Source organism: Rhinopithecus roxellana, chromosome 4, assembly GCF_007565055.1.
Source record: "Rhinopithecus roxellana isolate Shanxi Qingling chromosome 4, ASM756505v1, whole genome shotgun sequence".
Lineage (NCBI taxonomy): Eukaryota > Metazoa > Chordata > Mammalia > Primates > Cercopithecidae > Rhinopithecus > Rhinopithecus roxellana.
In genome coordinates, this window is record NC_044552.1 from 81,063,743 (window position 1) to 81,079,826 (window position 16,084).

At 33.3% G+C, this 16,084-nt stretch overlaps 1 protein-coding gene across 2 annotated transcripts in view; it reads left to right on the forward strand.

Moving 5' to 3' along the window:
* Window positions 1-16,084, forward strand: part of ADGRB3 (adhesion G protein-coupled receptor B3) — a 783,011-nt gene that overhangs the window by 430,405 nt on the left and 336,522 nt on the right. For both annotated transcript variants that reach the window (XM_010371613.2, XM_010371622.2), the window contains 3 exons: window positions 86-235; window positions 1,175-1,250; window positions 15,611-15,713. In XM_010371613.2, the coding sequence (XP_010369915.1) occupies window positions 86-235; window positions 1,175-1,250; window positions 15,611-15,713 (329 nt within the window). The remainder of the gene's footprint in view (window positions 1-85; window positions 236-1,174; window positions 1,251-15,610; window positions 15,714-16,084) is intronic.

Consider the following 16,084-nt stretch of genomic DNA (forward strand, 5'->3'; position numbering starts at 1 on the left):
ATACTGCAAGATTTACCTTGATCAATATTGATTACACTAAAATGTAAAGCAAGTTTAGTTGAAATTATTATTTCTTTTTTAATAGTGGCTAGTATTCAGAAGCTTCCTGCAGCCTCTGTTCTAACAGACATCAACTTTCCAATGAAAGGACGGAAGGGAATGGTTGACTGGGCAAGAAACTCAGAAGATAGGGTAGTAATTCCAAAAAGCATTTTCACTCCGGTGTCATCAAAAGGTAAATATCTGAAATAATGTGAACTTAAACAAGACATTTTTGATAAGATCATTTAATTAGAAATTAGGTGTAAATCTTCACACATTAAACAGTTTAGAAATAGTCTGTAATCATTATGTTAAACTAATTTTCTAAATATAGACAACTTATTCTTGGTTCAAAAGTCTCTGAATTTACTGAATAAAACAGTCTATTACAGTGTGAAAAATATACAAGTGCAAATTATTGACCTGAGCTTGCCATGGTCAAGTTTCAATATTCATGGTTTTATCTCTGTGTAAAGCATGTGGACTCATATTTTACCTTTAGGTATTGAAATGTGTTGTATTTTCCATGCAATGTCATTTTTATTTCTGCCTTATTAAAATTTGCCTTGGTTTAAAGATACTATTTTGTCATACAAAAACAAATTTAATACCTGGGTGATAAAATAATCAGTACAACAAGCCCCCACGACACAAGTTTACCTGTGTAACAAACCAGCACATGTTCTCCTGAACTTAAAATAAAGTTTAAAAGAAAACAAATTTGAGAAAAAATTAAGTTTTTAGAACATTTGTAATAGCCTTTAGAATTAATAGCTCTTTTCAAAAGTGACATCGTGGTCACTTTTGCAGATTTCAACCTTAAAAGGTAAAAATCCAAAAGAGAATTGATTCTCTTTTCTGATATCCTTGGGAAATTAAACTCTTAAAGGGAGACTCAAGCAGCTTCTTGTCTCAACCTGGTAAAAGAAGTTTCCTTCATGATGCAAAACTATAGAAAACACATCTTTAAGAGCTATCATTAACGTGCATGGTTAGGAATGCATTTCTTTTTACCAGGCTTTATCTTTGCATAAGGAAGTACTGGAATTATCTTGTAATTAGCAGATTAAAGTTTTATAAGACATAGTATTTTCTTGCTGTTTGCTAATACTTCAAATTTTATTCTTTCTAGAATTAGATGAATCATCTGTATTTGTTCTTGGAGCAGTACTATACAAAAACTTAGATCTAATTTTGCCCACTTTGAGGTAAGCTACAAAGTAATAAACTGTTGTAATTTTGTAAATTATTCCAAAATGTGATTAGAGTTCATTCTATAAAAATAGTCAAACAAGCTGTGGTAATACAAAGGGATTTTTCTTAAATGAAATAGAAAATACAAATTTAATGAACAGGCTATTAGCAATTATGCATTTCAAAACAACTAGGAGAGATAATTTTGGTGTCTGATTGTAGCCCTGCAAATACTTTCGTGACTAATAATACCTTGCCTGGATACTGAAAAAATAAAATAAAATAAAATAAAAATCACAAGTGTCTATAATAGAATGGGTCACTGTAAAATTAATCTGTCTTCTCCCTTTAGTTGTGCTTAATGGTACTGTTTATCAACATGACATGAAATTAAAGGAGTGTCATGATGACTGGGAAAACATGGTATTGTTTATTTGCACAAGATCTTAGTTTGCTTTGAAATAAATTTTCAGTTACAGCTACACTTTTTAAAAATGCTACTGTTTATTTAGAGGACTATTTCTGGAAGAAAGCTATTAATTTCTTTCCTCCCAGATATTAAAAACAATTGCAAATAGTAATTCTACCAAAACTAACTTATTTGCTTTACTGTCTTATCTACTATACCAAATCTCACAGAAAACATCATTCACATCTACTTGGGTTGTGATGTTATCACTCATAGTGACCTGTTTCTCCACATCACCTCATTTTGGAAGACAGAGATAAAGTTGTTTCAGTTAAATACGATCACAGTAGGACTTCTTTCTTATACCCTCATAAATAAAGCTTTACATTTTTGGAGAGGAAAGAATATAAATAATGTGTGCAGTTATACTGTGGACAAAACAAATAGTCTAAAAATAAAAACAATTAGAGTTCAGTGCAGATGAAAAAAAATATCACCCAAGGAAGCAGCAGTGATTAGGCATGAATCTTTAGAGAAAATCTTTCTATGTGAAGCACGTTATTAATATAGGTAGAGAGTCATCCAGAGCCCCTGTAGATGCCATGCAGGGTCTCCTTCAACCATAGAGACAACCATGGGAAGTTGAAATTTATTTGCCTCCCTTCTCCTCTGAATAGAATTCAGACTTCCTCAATTTGGATCAGTCTGTGTTTGTGTTTTGCTAACAAAAAAAGTTTGAAAACAAGTCTACTCTCAACTTTTCCAATGGTTTTATTAAAACTCATTGGTATTTACAGTTACTCACAGATAAAATTTATTCATAGTTACACTGCCTATATCTTTATGTTTGATGTTGATGAGAGATATGCTAAAGTTAAAAATGCCCAGATAATCAAAGTTAGACATTTATTTCCACAGGGAATTCATTTATATAAAGCTTATATTTTAACAACTCTCGACTAGACACTAACTTAAAATCAGGTGACTTGTGTTTTCATTTCAATTAAACATGTCGAGAGTTTTATAAATTTGTCCAGTCACTCAGTAATTGTGTGCATTCAGTTCAACTGTAAAATAGAAACGTATTTATGTGCAACGTTCTCCCTATTTGCTCCTGAGATACATAGTGAATACAAATGAAATATTCAACATAAAAATTTTTAGATTAGTTTCCCTCCTAGATGTCCAGCAGTGTTGGATTATGATTAATCTTGTTCCATACAATCTCATAGCACTCACTCACCTACACAAATGAAGTCAGGTTATTCCAAGTTTTATAAATTTATGCAGTCAATATAATTGGAAATTTCTTCAGGAAATTTCCCAAGGGATCCCAGCCTTTTTTGTAAAATGAAAAAGGAAGCATTTAATTAATGTCTGAACTTTAAAAAAAGAATATCATGACAGAGGCAGTTTGTCTCTTAAAGCTTATGGGTAGATTAATGGTTTCATTATGGATGATTTAGTGGATATAGTAGAGACCAGTCTGACAGACTGGCTCCCCTGATGCCGCCTGTAACACAAAGGGATTCAGACAGGCGACTGGGCAAGTCACTGACTTTTTTTATAAGTAAAATGTGGTAATTGAACTTAAAATTTTTTTCACCTTCAGAAATTATATTTTCATTGCAGAAAGTTCCTACATATTCTTTAGATTGAAGTCCTTAATAACTTCTGTATAAGAATCACGAATTTGTTTACCTATACATTCTTAGTATCCATAAAGTAATTTAGTAAATGTCTATAGGACAACTAAATAGTACTTAGATCACTGACCAGATATAAGGACAATAGAATGCTCGGGATGAAATATTTGTTAAGTACTCTTAGAAAGGTGAAGTACTAGTGTTTACTTCTCATTTTCTTTTATCTCTTGTAGTAATATAATGTGACCACTAAGTACCCTCGAACTTGTTTTTCTCCGTTTCAAAACATTCTTCCAGAAAGTCTAATGAGTAACTGCACGAATTATAGGTCTGCTAAATGAAAATATAATTTTTATTGAACAAGGGTGATTCTTTTTTCCACAGTCACTCAGCAAACATTTACTGAGCAGCGTCCCTGCTAACAGTACTGTATTAATTCTTTTAAACTTCCCCTGCTATCGCAACTCTCAGAACAGTTCTTGATAAAGGGTCAAGGATTTTTTTCTGTAATAATTAATTTATTTTTATTTTTATTTATTTATTATTATTATTATTATTATTATTATTAAGACAGAGTCTCGCTCTGTCGCTCAGGCTGGAGTGCAGTGGCGCGATCTCGGCTCAGTGCAACCTCCGCCTCCCGGGTTCTCGCCATTCTTCTGCCTCAGCCTCCTGAGTAGCTGGGACTACGGGCGCCCGCCACCATGCCCGGCTAATTTTTTTGTATTTTTAGTAGAGATGGGGTTTCACCATGTTAGCCAGGATGGTCTGGATCTCCTGACCTTGTGATCCTCCCGCCTCGGCCTCCCAAAGTGCTGGGATTACAGGTGTGAGCCACTGTGGTAATAATTAATTTTTCTATCTGATAAAATATCTTATATAAGACATCTTTAAAAATAAGGCACACAGAAGTTTAATGTTTGTACTATTAAAATATTTTAGGAACAGAGGATTAAAATATGTGTATTTTGCAATTTTACTGTATAAATGTGACTGTGTGAATTGAACTCAGTAGGAAAGGAAACATCTTTTTATTCAACATAAAACGTACAAATTCGTTCTATATGTTCAGTTATTATTTATGCATTTTTATAAAATGTATTCCTTGTTGATGATTTTACTAATTACATGTTGAAATATGTGAAGCCACGTTTGTTATACACAGAAATAATAATAGTAGATTTGTTGTTATGTTTCCAGAAATGGTATATTTTGGTATAATTATTTTCATTATTTTTCTCATAGAGACTATGAAAGAGGACTTGATGTATGATTTGAATAAATGTAGTTTAGAAATTGTCCTTCATACAAAGACAAAAATAATTTTGCATGTTGACTGTCTCTTTATTGAGATATTTCTCTTCTTCTCTTAGCCCTAATATACATTCAACTGTCCTTTGAGCTGCAATTTTTATTTTACTGTTCAGTTGTCTTCCCTCTTAAAGTTAAGTAGCTTCAGATTGTTACTTCAACTGAAGGAAATATGCTTCAGATGAAGTCCAAACTATGTGCTGTTCTCAGCCTCTCAACTTCCTTCTTCAGAATAATTTCTTATAGATAAAAAGTATAGATGGGCCAGGCATGGTGGCTCACGCCTGTAATTAGCACTTCGGGAGACCGAGGCAGGTGGATGACTTGAGGTCATGAGTTCAACACCAGCCTGGCCAACATGGTGAAACCCCGTCTTTACTAAAAATACAAAAATTAGCCGTGCATGGTGGTGCATACCTATTAGTCCCAGATACTTGGGTGGCTGAGGTGGTAGAATCACTCGAACCTGGGAGGTGGAGGTTGCAGTGAGCAGAGATTGCACCACTGCCCTCCAGCCTGGGTGACAGAGCAAGACTCTGTCTCAAAAAAATTTAAAAAATAAATTTTTTTTTAAAAGTATAGAACTACAGGATATTAATGCTGTAAGGTCTTTTAGGGTTTAGTGTGAGCTAGAATTCTCATTTTATGGTTAAGAGACCTGAGATCCTTATCGCTTAAGTGACCTAAGATTATATGTCCAGTAGGTAACTGAATTATAATCCAACTTGTCTTGTTCGCTAAAACCAGGACTCTTCTACTATATCTCATTCCCTCTATTTTGCTACTATTTATTATTTTAAGCAATACAAATCATAGACTTCTATGATAGATCAAGAGTATACCTGTATCCTTCGCAGAAAATCTTGTAAGAGCCAGAACAGGTGGCTATATGTGAGCAGTTTCAGGGAGCCCTGGGGCTGGCCTGGTGGCCCCAGCCCAGGTTGTCAATGCCAAGACTTGAATTTGTCACACCTCCCATTCTCCCTTGATCACTTATGTGCATGTCCAACCCAGTTCAGAGGGTCGTTTGAGGGAGTGAGATATTGACACACAGATGCCACTCACATTAAGAAATTAGAAAACTTGCATATCTTGGCAAGCTCATAAACTGCTCTGAGAATTTTAACTTACTTTTATAACATTTTTTGAAGCCAATTTAGCAATACCAAGAGACTTAAAAGTGCTTTATCATTGATATAGCAATTCTACTTCGAAGAATTTATTTTAAGGAAATAATCTCTAAGGAAATAGAAAAGTATATCCAAGTATACCCTCAAGCCAAGAAATCAATAAATGGTTATAAACAATCATTCATCTGATTCATTTAATAAGTTCAGTTTCCAAGTTTGTGGGATAGCCACGAAAGTTCTGAGTACGTGAGCAGTATGTTGTTATCCTGTTAAGACATGAAAAATGTAGTCCTGTAAAAAATACATTTTATGTAATGATTAACATTAAAAGGATTATAAAAGAACTTATAAAATTATATGTAAATTTCACTATAGTGGAATAAAGAAAAATACAGATGAATGAAAACTAAAGTGTCCTCAAACCAAAAGTCATTACAAAATTATTTTTAAAGAAAGGAACAAATTTCAGTAATGCAAAAATCACATGAATTTCTTGTCAAGTACACTAACCTAATTAAGGTAAATGAGGCTGAAATTTTTATATATTCAGGAAATGGAACTCGTTTGAATTCCTAATGCTATAAAAATTAAAAATGAATAGAAAAATGATATTGGAAAAATAGAAAATCGTAGACATAATCACTTTTACACCAATGCACGCGGAAGGCAATCAACCTGAAGCAGTCAGCTCTCTCAAGAGCTCATGCCTTAGGTTTAGGACCTAAACTTTGAGTCTTCCTTTTTAATTCTCACTGTGCAATGAAATATTCTAGTTTTGTGACGTTCTGTACCTTTTTGGATTGTCCTCATGAAAACATTAGAAATTTAAATTATCTATAATGGAAATTACAAATTGGCGTAGATTATAGTATAAAATATTGTGGTATTAGTGCAATACTTTTTAAAACCTGGGTCTAGTTTGGTCAGATATTTTTAAAGTGGATGTAAATCTCTGATCACTTGGCATTTTTAAAATTCTAGATTCTACATATCTTAGCAACCTACAGTGAAATTCTAACTCATTTCAACTTTAAGTAAACCCAATCCTACTTTTTAGCAGCTGTCAGCTGATTTGGGTTTTAAAAACAAAGATATTTAGCTTTAAAATTTTAGTAAAGTACCCAAATTCCCATACTGTATGAAATCATCTATTTTATTTTGGTCTTATTTAAATTGGTCTATTCATTTAAAACATTTATGCAAGTTTCATTTTTGAAGCTACATAAACTATAAATCTAAAAATGGAATAGGGCTATAGTAACTTTACTTCCATTAAACCCTTAACATCTTTTTGTTATATCTTATCTGGCAATACTGTATGTGTGCTATTAGTTCTGCCATCTCCTCCATTGGGGCTTTTTCTATAACTGCATTACATTTTTTATTGTGTTACAAAACATAAAATTTACTATAACTACTTTTAGTGTACAGCACAATGTTAACTATATGCACTTGTGTAACAGATCTCTAGAAACTTTCCATCTTGCAAAATTAAGACTATACACATTAAAGCACAACTCCCCTTTTCCCACTCCCTCTGAGCCTTAGCAACAGCCATTCTATTTTCTGATTCTTAGTTTGACTACTTTCAATACCTTATCTAAGTGAATCATGCAGTATTCATCTTTTTGTGATTGATATATTTCAATTAGCATAATATCATTTGGGTTCATCTGTCTTGTAGCATATGATAAGATTTTTTTCTTTTTATACGGCTGAAGAATATTTCATTGTTTATGTATATATCACATTTTCTTCATCCATTCTTCCATTGATGGACAATCAGCTTGCTTCCACCTCTTGGCAATTGTTAATTCTACATCATGAACTTGGGTGTTCAAATATCTCTTTGAGATATTTCTTTCAATTCTTTTGGATATATACTCAGAAGAGAGATCATTGGATTATTTTTTATTTGTTTTTTTCAGAAACTGCCTACCGTATTCCAAAGCAGCTGCACCATTTCACGTTCCCACCAACATTGCATCAGGGTTCCATTTTCCCACATCCTTGTCAACATTTGTTATGTTGTTTTGGTTTTTGGTTTTTTTTTGTTTTGCTTTGTTTTGTTGTGTTGTGTTGTATTGTGTTGTGTTGTGTTTTTGAGACAGAGTCTCACTCTGTTGCACAGGCTGGAGTGCAGTGGTGCAGATCTCAGCTCACAGCAACCTCTGCCTCTCCGGTTCAAGCGATTCTCCTACCTTAGCCTCCCAAGTAGCTGAGATTACAGATGTGTGCTACCAGGCCTGGCTAATTTTTGTATTTTTAATAGAGATGAGGTTTCCCCTGGTTGGTTTAAACTCCTGACCTCATGAGATTGCCACCCTTGGCCTCTCAAAGTGCTGAGATTACAGACATGAACCACCCCGCCCAGCCTGTCTTTTGTTTTTTAATAATGATTATCCTGGTGGGTGTGAGGTGATAACCCGTTGTAGTTTTGATTTGCATTTCTCTTACAATTAGTGACGTAGAGCATCTTTTTATATCCTTGTTGTCCATTTACGTACCTTCTTTAGAAAAATATCTATTCAAGTCTTTTGCCCATTTTTTAATTTGATGATTTGGTTTGGGTTTTTGTTGTCAAGTTTTGGAATTACTTATATATTCAGGATGTTAACCTCTTACCAGATACATAGTTTGCAAATATTTTCTCCCTTTTCATAGGTTGCCTTTTCATTCTACTTGTTGTTTTCTTTCCTGCACAAAAGTTACTTTGTTTTGCTTTTTAATTTGATGAAGTCCTATTTGCTTATTTTAGCTTTTCTTCCCTGTACTTTTGGTGTCATCTCCAAGTTCAATTATTTGAATGTGTTTCTCTGTGTTTTCTTTTAAAAGTTTTATAGCTTCTAGTCTTATGTTTACATCTTAATCCATTTTATGCTAAGTTTTTTATATGATGTAGGCACATGGATATCCAGTTTGTCCAACACTATTTGTTAAAGAGATTATCCTTTTCCCATTCTGTAGCCTTAGCACCCTTGTCGAGTGTCATTTGACCATATACAAGAGGATTTATTTCTGGGCACTCTATTCTGTTCTGTTGGTCTATATGTCTGTCTTGACACCAGTACCATACTTTTAAAAAAATCATTGCTGTGACTTTGTAATATAGCTTGAAAATAGAGAATATTTTGTTTTTCTTTCTTAAGACTGCTCCAGCTATCAAGAATTCTTTGAGATTTTATATGAATTTTATATTTTTTTCCATTTCTGCAAGAATACCATTTGGATAGGTTGCTTTGGGTAATATGGACATTTTAGCAATATTAAGTCATCTAATTCATGGACACAGGATTTCCTTCCATTTATCTGTCTCTCCCTTCAATTTTTTCAGAAATATTTTATAGTTTTCAATGTATAACTCTTTTTCCTCCTTCAGTTTACTCGTATTTTATTTATTTTGATGCTTTTTAAATGGGATCCTTTTATTAATTTCCTTTCAGATTGTTCATTGATAATGTATGGAAACCCAATTGTTTTTTGTGTGTGTGTGTGTGTTTTGTTTTGTTTTGTTTTGTTTTTTTGCATTCTGCAACTTCACTGAATTTGTTCATTACTTATAACAAGATTTTTAATGTGTATCTGTGTGTAATCTTTAGGATTTACTACATATAAGGTCATGTCATCTATGAACAGAGGTAATTTTACTTCTTCCTTTCCCATTTGGATGCCTTTTATTTCTTTTTCTTACCTAATCGCTGTTGGTAGGACTTCTAGTACTATATTGAATGAAATTGGCAAGAGAGGGAATTGTGTCTTATTTCTGATCTTAGGGGAAAAACTTTCAGGTTTTTCTGTTTTGTTTTGTTTTGTTTGTTTGTTTTACCATAAAGTGTGATATTAGATGTGGGTTTTGCATATAAGACCTTTGCTATGTTGAGATAATTTCTTCATATTCCTGATTCATTAAGCAATTTTATCATGAAAGGGTGTTTTTGTCACATCCTTTTTTAAAATCAATTGAGCCGAGGCAGGCGGATCACGAGGTCAGGAGATCGAGATCATCCTGGCTAACACGGTGAAACACCGTTTCTACTACAAATACAAAAAAACTAGCTGGGTGTGGTGGCAGGCACCTGTAGTCCCAGCTACTCAAGAGGCTGAGGCAGGAGAATGGCATGAACCCGGGAGGCGGAGGCTGCAGTGAGCTAAGATCGCGCCACTGCCCTCCAGCCTGAGCACAGAGCACAGAGCGAGACTCCGTCTCAAAAAAAAGATAAGATAACATAAGATAAGATAAGATAAGATAAGATAAGATAAGATAAGATAAAAATCAATTGAGATGATCATGTGGTTTTTTACCTTGATCCTGTAAATGTGATGTATTACACTGATTGATTCTCATTTGTGGAAACATCTTTGCATTTCAGAAATAAATCTCTATTGGTCATGATATATAAACTTTTTAACATGCTGCTGAATTTGGTTTGCTAGCATTTTGTTGAGGATTTTTGTGTCAATATTTATTAAGGATATTTGTCTGTAGTTTTCTTTTTTTAAAAAATAGTATCTTTGTCTGATTTCAGTATCCAGGTTATACTGGCCTCATAATGGATTTGGAAGTGCTCTCTGCTTTAATATTTTGGAAGACTTTGAGAATGAGTTGTATTTATTCTTCTTTAAACGTATCATAGAATTCTCTAGTGAAGACTTCTGGTCCCCTAGGCTTTTGTTTATTGAGAGGTTTTTGATTATTGATCCAATCTCTTTACTAGTTATGAGTCTATTCAGAAATAAAATTTCTGCATGATTTAGTCTTGATATGTTATGTTTTTCTTAGAATTTGTCTATTTCTTTTAGCCTATCTTGTATGTTGGCATAGAATTAATTGCTCGTAGCTGTCTCTTATGATACTATTTACTTCAGTGCCATAAGTTGTGATGTCTCCTTTTTATCTGGTTTTTGTTATTTGAGTCTTCTCTCTTTCTTTTTACTTACTCTTTTTAAAAAGGGTTTGTCGATTTTGTATATTTTTTCTCCAAAAATCAACTCTTAGTTTTGTTGATTTTTACATGGGTTTGTTATTTTCTATTCTGTATATTTCAGCTCAATCTATATTATTATCTTTCTTCACTATGTTTAGGTTTAGTTTATGCCTCTTTTTCAAGTTCTCTGAAGTATAAAGTCAGGTTTTGATTTGAGATATTTCTTTTTTTTAACATAGGTGTTTACTGCTATAAACTTCCCTCTTAGTACCTTTATGCTGCCTCACATATGTTATGTGGTATGTTGTATTTTCATGTTCACTTGTCTCAAGATATTTTCTAATATTTCTTGTGATTTCTTCTTTGATCCACTGGTTGTTCAAGAGTGTGCTGTTTGATTTCTATATATTTCTGAATTTTTCAGTGTTTCTCTTGGTGTTGAGTTCTAGTTTTGTTCCATTATAGTCAGAAAAGATACTTGGTATGATTTTACTCTTCTTGAATTTGTTAAGGTTTGTTCTGTGGCTTAACATGTGGTGTATACTGGAAAGTGTTCTGTCTGCCCTTGAGAAGAATGTGTATTCTGCTGTTGTTGTATGGAGTGTTGTGTGGAGTTCTGCATGTGCTTGTTAGGTCCAATTCATCTATAATGTTATTGATATCACCTGTTTTCTTATTAATTTTCTGTCTAGGTAATCTATCTAGTTAATCTGTCTAGTTATTAAAATGGGGTATTAAGGCCGGGCGCGGTGGCTCAAGCCTGTAATCCCAGCACTTTGGGAGGCCGAGATGGGCGGATCACGAGGTCAGGAGATGGAGACCATCCCGGCTAACACGGTGAAACCCCGTCTCTACTAAAAAAATACAAAAAACTAGCCGGGCGAGGTGGCGGGCACCTGTAGTCCCAGCTACTCGGGAGGCTGAGGCAGGAGAATGGCGTAAACCCGGGAGGCGGAGTTTGCAGTGAGCTGAGATCTGGCCACTGCACTCCAGCCTGGGTGACAGAGCGAGACTCCTTCTCAAAAAAAAAAAAAAAAAAAAAAAAAATGGGGTATTAAAATATCCTATTATATTGTTACTATTTCTTTCTTTCTTTAATTATTTCAATGTTTGCTTCATATGTTTGGGTGCTATGACATTAGGTGCACATATATTTATAATTGTTATATCTCCCAAGTGAATCAACCTTTTTATCATTACATTGTATCTTTTTTCATCTCTTGAGACAGTTTTTGACTTAAAGTCTATTTTGTTTGATATAAGTGTAGCCAACCTCATTCTTTTTTGATTATCTTTTACATAGGATGTTTTTCCATACTTTTACTTTCAGTCTATGGACGCCCTTATATACAAAATGAGTCTATTGTAGACAACTGAATTGTATTTTTAATCACTTTTTATACTCACTTTAAGATATGATTCATGTGCCTTAAACATCTTAAGACTCTGCAGAAAAATGTGACGATTAAGTTGCCTCTGAATGATTAACTCTATACATTTTAAATTGTTTTATATATCAACTAGTACAAATCTCAAGGACAGAAAATAATTTTATTATTTTAGTCATGAAATCCATTTGGCTGTCAGATCTGCTTTTCTAGCAGTGAATTCAAACGTGCAGCCAGCCAGGGAGCATTAGCAGATCACAAAGCCTGACATGGCACATCAGCAGCCAGCTATTCACTTGTGCAAATTAGAATAAATTGATGGAATAAATTAAAGACAATTTTGTACACTATACACTTTTTAAAAAGGAAGCCATTGCATAATGTAAATTTGCTTATTTATTTCCCCTTTATTAGGCATTTAATACCATGATATTGGCATTTTAAATCAACTTGTTAAAATTTGGTATTTTTGTTTAGTATTTGCTTATTAAACAAAACACTCAAACATGTTTTGAGTATTAAAATGTTCCAAAGAATAATACAAATGAGGACATATAAATGATAGATAAAAATCTTGCTCTCATTGAGCTTATTATCATGTGGAAGAAGACATGCGTAGTATAGATGAAAGCTTTGGTAGAGGTAGGTGCACGTTACTGTATTGGGGCACAAGGTGGCAGGGACTCGCATGAATGATATTAGCACACTGCTATGCATGAATACATTGACACATATCTCTTCTCAAATATATTCTAAATATATTAAAACATACACACATTTACTCTCTCTCTCTCTCTCTTTCTCTTTCTTTGTCCCTCTCTCTCTCTCCGTCTCTCCTTCTCTTTCAGCAAAAGCCATAGGGTTGATTCTGCCCTCTAGGGAACTTCTCCACCAGGCCAGTTGAGCAGCTGATGAACCTAACATAGTGTAATATACCCTGCAGAAGGCAACTTATTGTAGCTACTTTGCTCCTTACAGACCAGCCATTCAGGGCCATAGTCTCCACATTCCCAAACACACAGGGAGCTTCATAAATATCTTAACAAAATTGCAATCTTCTTTATAGAATACCCACATCTGTGTTTTCTAGTAATGTATCCACTTATGGAACTTAAACATAATAGAGATACTGTATGTTCTAATATAATAATTATCTAATAATAATTAAAATTAGCGGTCATTGGGTTTTATTAAAAGCTGGTAACTAGGATTATAAACGGAATCAGAATAAAGAGACAAATGGAATTTGAGTGAAGTATCAATATTTTTGTTTTGCAAAACCGAACCGGAACTTAAACACATTCAGGCTAATCCAAAAAAAGAACTTAATCTGTCTGTTCAGGACTGATTGTTCTCTAGGAGAAATGTTCATAATTTCTCCGGTAATGACAGGTGGGTATTTCCCCTGACTCTAAGCTGTATGCACCATTCTCTGGGAGACCTGTCAGCTGTGCTAATATGATCAACCACCCAGGATCACCTCTCAACTTTGTCAATTTTCTCTATTCTCACTTGGTTCCTTGATCACTTTTACTCACAGAGAAACAGGGAAGAATAATTTGGCAAAAGAAGCTCGGCGTTTAGAACTGAGTTTTCTGTCCTTCAAAATGTACTATACCTTCAATTGACTCATTTAGCATTTAATGAAAAAAAGGACAGTTAACCAGCTCTCTCTGTCTGCAACAATCTTCCTCTTAACAAAAACAAAATAGATTTATGCTTTGTTGTTTTTTACTCTTTACTCTTAGACTCTCTCTCTGAGCTTCCTGACTATTTAAAAAAGTGTCATTTGACATTACTGCATACATGAGAAATGCACTTAAAAATGTTAACCCATGTGAAATAGGTGTATAGTTCCTCTGCTAGTAAATATAGTAAATTCCCCCAACCACAGAATAACTCCGCATTTTTTTCTGATGAAATCTTGTGCCAAAAACCATCTCATTAAAGAAAAACAAATCTCAAAAAATGCAAGGTTCGGCATGGTTCCACCATATCAGAACTATATGACTTAAATGGTATAACCACTTTAGTAAACAATATGGCAGTAACATAAAACTAAGTATGCCTTTACAGCATGATCAAGGAATTCCACTCCAAGATATTCACCTTAGACATGTGAAAATACATATTCATACATAAAATATGTATGGTATTTATTTGTAATTGCCAAATATCATTAGCTATTATTTCTAAAGGCTAAAAACCAGAAATAACCTAAAGGTTTTAACCTAATTGATAAATGCATCAATAATTTTTTTGTGTGTGTTTGTACTATAGAATTTGTATTTGTACCATAGAATATTACTCAATTGTAGAAAGAAACAAAATAGATGAATCTCAAAAGCTTTATGCTAAATGCGTTAAGTTAAAATTAGAAGTCTATGTACTGTATGCTTCTATTAAAGTGAAATCTTAGAAAAGGCAGAATTATAACAACAGCATGTCCATGGTTGCCTGGGAGCATGGAAGGATAGGGGATTAAATAAAAAGGGACTTGAGGAAATTATTTAGGGTGAGGGATTGTTTGTCTATGTTAACTGTGTTAGTGCTTACATGGTAGTATACAATTATCCAAAGAATTAAACTATATATTTAAAATTGGTGAGTTTTATCTGTAAATATTACCTTAAAAAACAAAAAAGAGGGAAAAAAATTAAATGATTTTGTCATTGATACCTAATGTGAATTCCCCAGAATAGTACATGCCCAATGGAAGAGCAGGTGGTTTATTATTTCAAAATTCCAAACAGGGATATATTCACACATATACACACACTCATCTTTAAATCTCTAAATACTACATGATCTGCAGCATTTTACATATTTTACATACTTTGTGTGAAAACTTACATATACAAGAAAAAGTTGGTTCAGTTTTATGTTTATATTGATGGATAATTTCTTGTAAACTATAGATATAATTTTATTAAAATAACTTAAACTTCTCTGTAAATGAAATATCTTGGTAAGATATTTCAGGGAAAATGTGTTTCTTAGATTGAGAATATTGAGATCAAGCAGTGGCCTATCAATCTCTATTGTTGAAATAAATTATGGTCAGTAATTAGCAAGAGCATTTATTTCTATTTAAACTCTATTTGCGCTAATGTTACTCCACATTCTAATTATTTATTGTAATGGGTTTTGGGATAGTCAAAGAAACACCAAGATAGCACATTGCAATAAGAGTATTTGATCTCCGAGAGAACAAAAGTCTTGATATAAATGAATTATATTCATTTAAATATTGTCTGAAGATTTGAATTCACAATCCATAACTCTTGTAGGTGAATCAGATTTAAGTAATCAAAAGCTTGTTAGTGCTGTTGCTTTTTCATATTTTCTGCATCTAAAATGGTAAAACGGCCTTTTCTCCCTAAGTTTTCTGTTCCACATAAGATTTCTTTACAGCAGTAAAATGTGTCTTTCAATGAATAATACTACAATTTATGTTTGTGCTTTGGATGCATTTATTTGAAACCATCCCAAAATGTATTGAGTAGTAGCAATTTATACTTTTCATCAATCATTTCTCCTTTTAATTATAATTACTCTGTTTCAGAAATTATACTGTCGTTAATTCCAAAATCATCGTGGTCACAATAAGGCCTGAACCCAAAACAACCGATTCGCTTCTGGAGATAGAACTAGCTCATTTGGCTAATGTAAGTACCATCCACTGAGCACTGACTTGCTTATAGAATTACCTTTTTAACAGTCATTCTTTGACTGATAACACCAGAATACATTTTCTAGACTTTTATAGTTGCAAATGAATTAACTTGTTATGAGTATATGTATTATAAAGAAACAGAATGATTATTCTATGCTTTTTTCATGATAAAATTCTCTTCAATTTATTCAAATAATAGTTAATAAATCATTTATCAGTGTACACATCTTTACCAAGCTTTGTGCTAGGCACTGGAGAAGGTGAGGTGAGTAAGAGCCTATTAACTGTGGGGATGCTTACATGGTAGTATACAACTATCCAAAGCATTAAACTATATACTTAAAATTGGTGAGTTTTATCTGT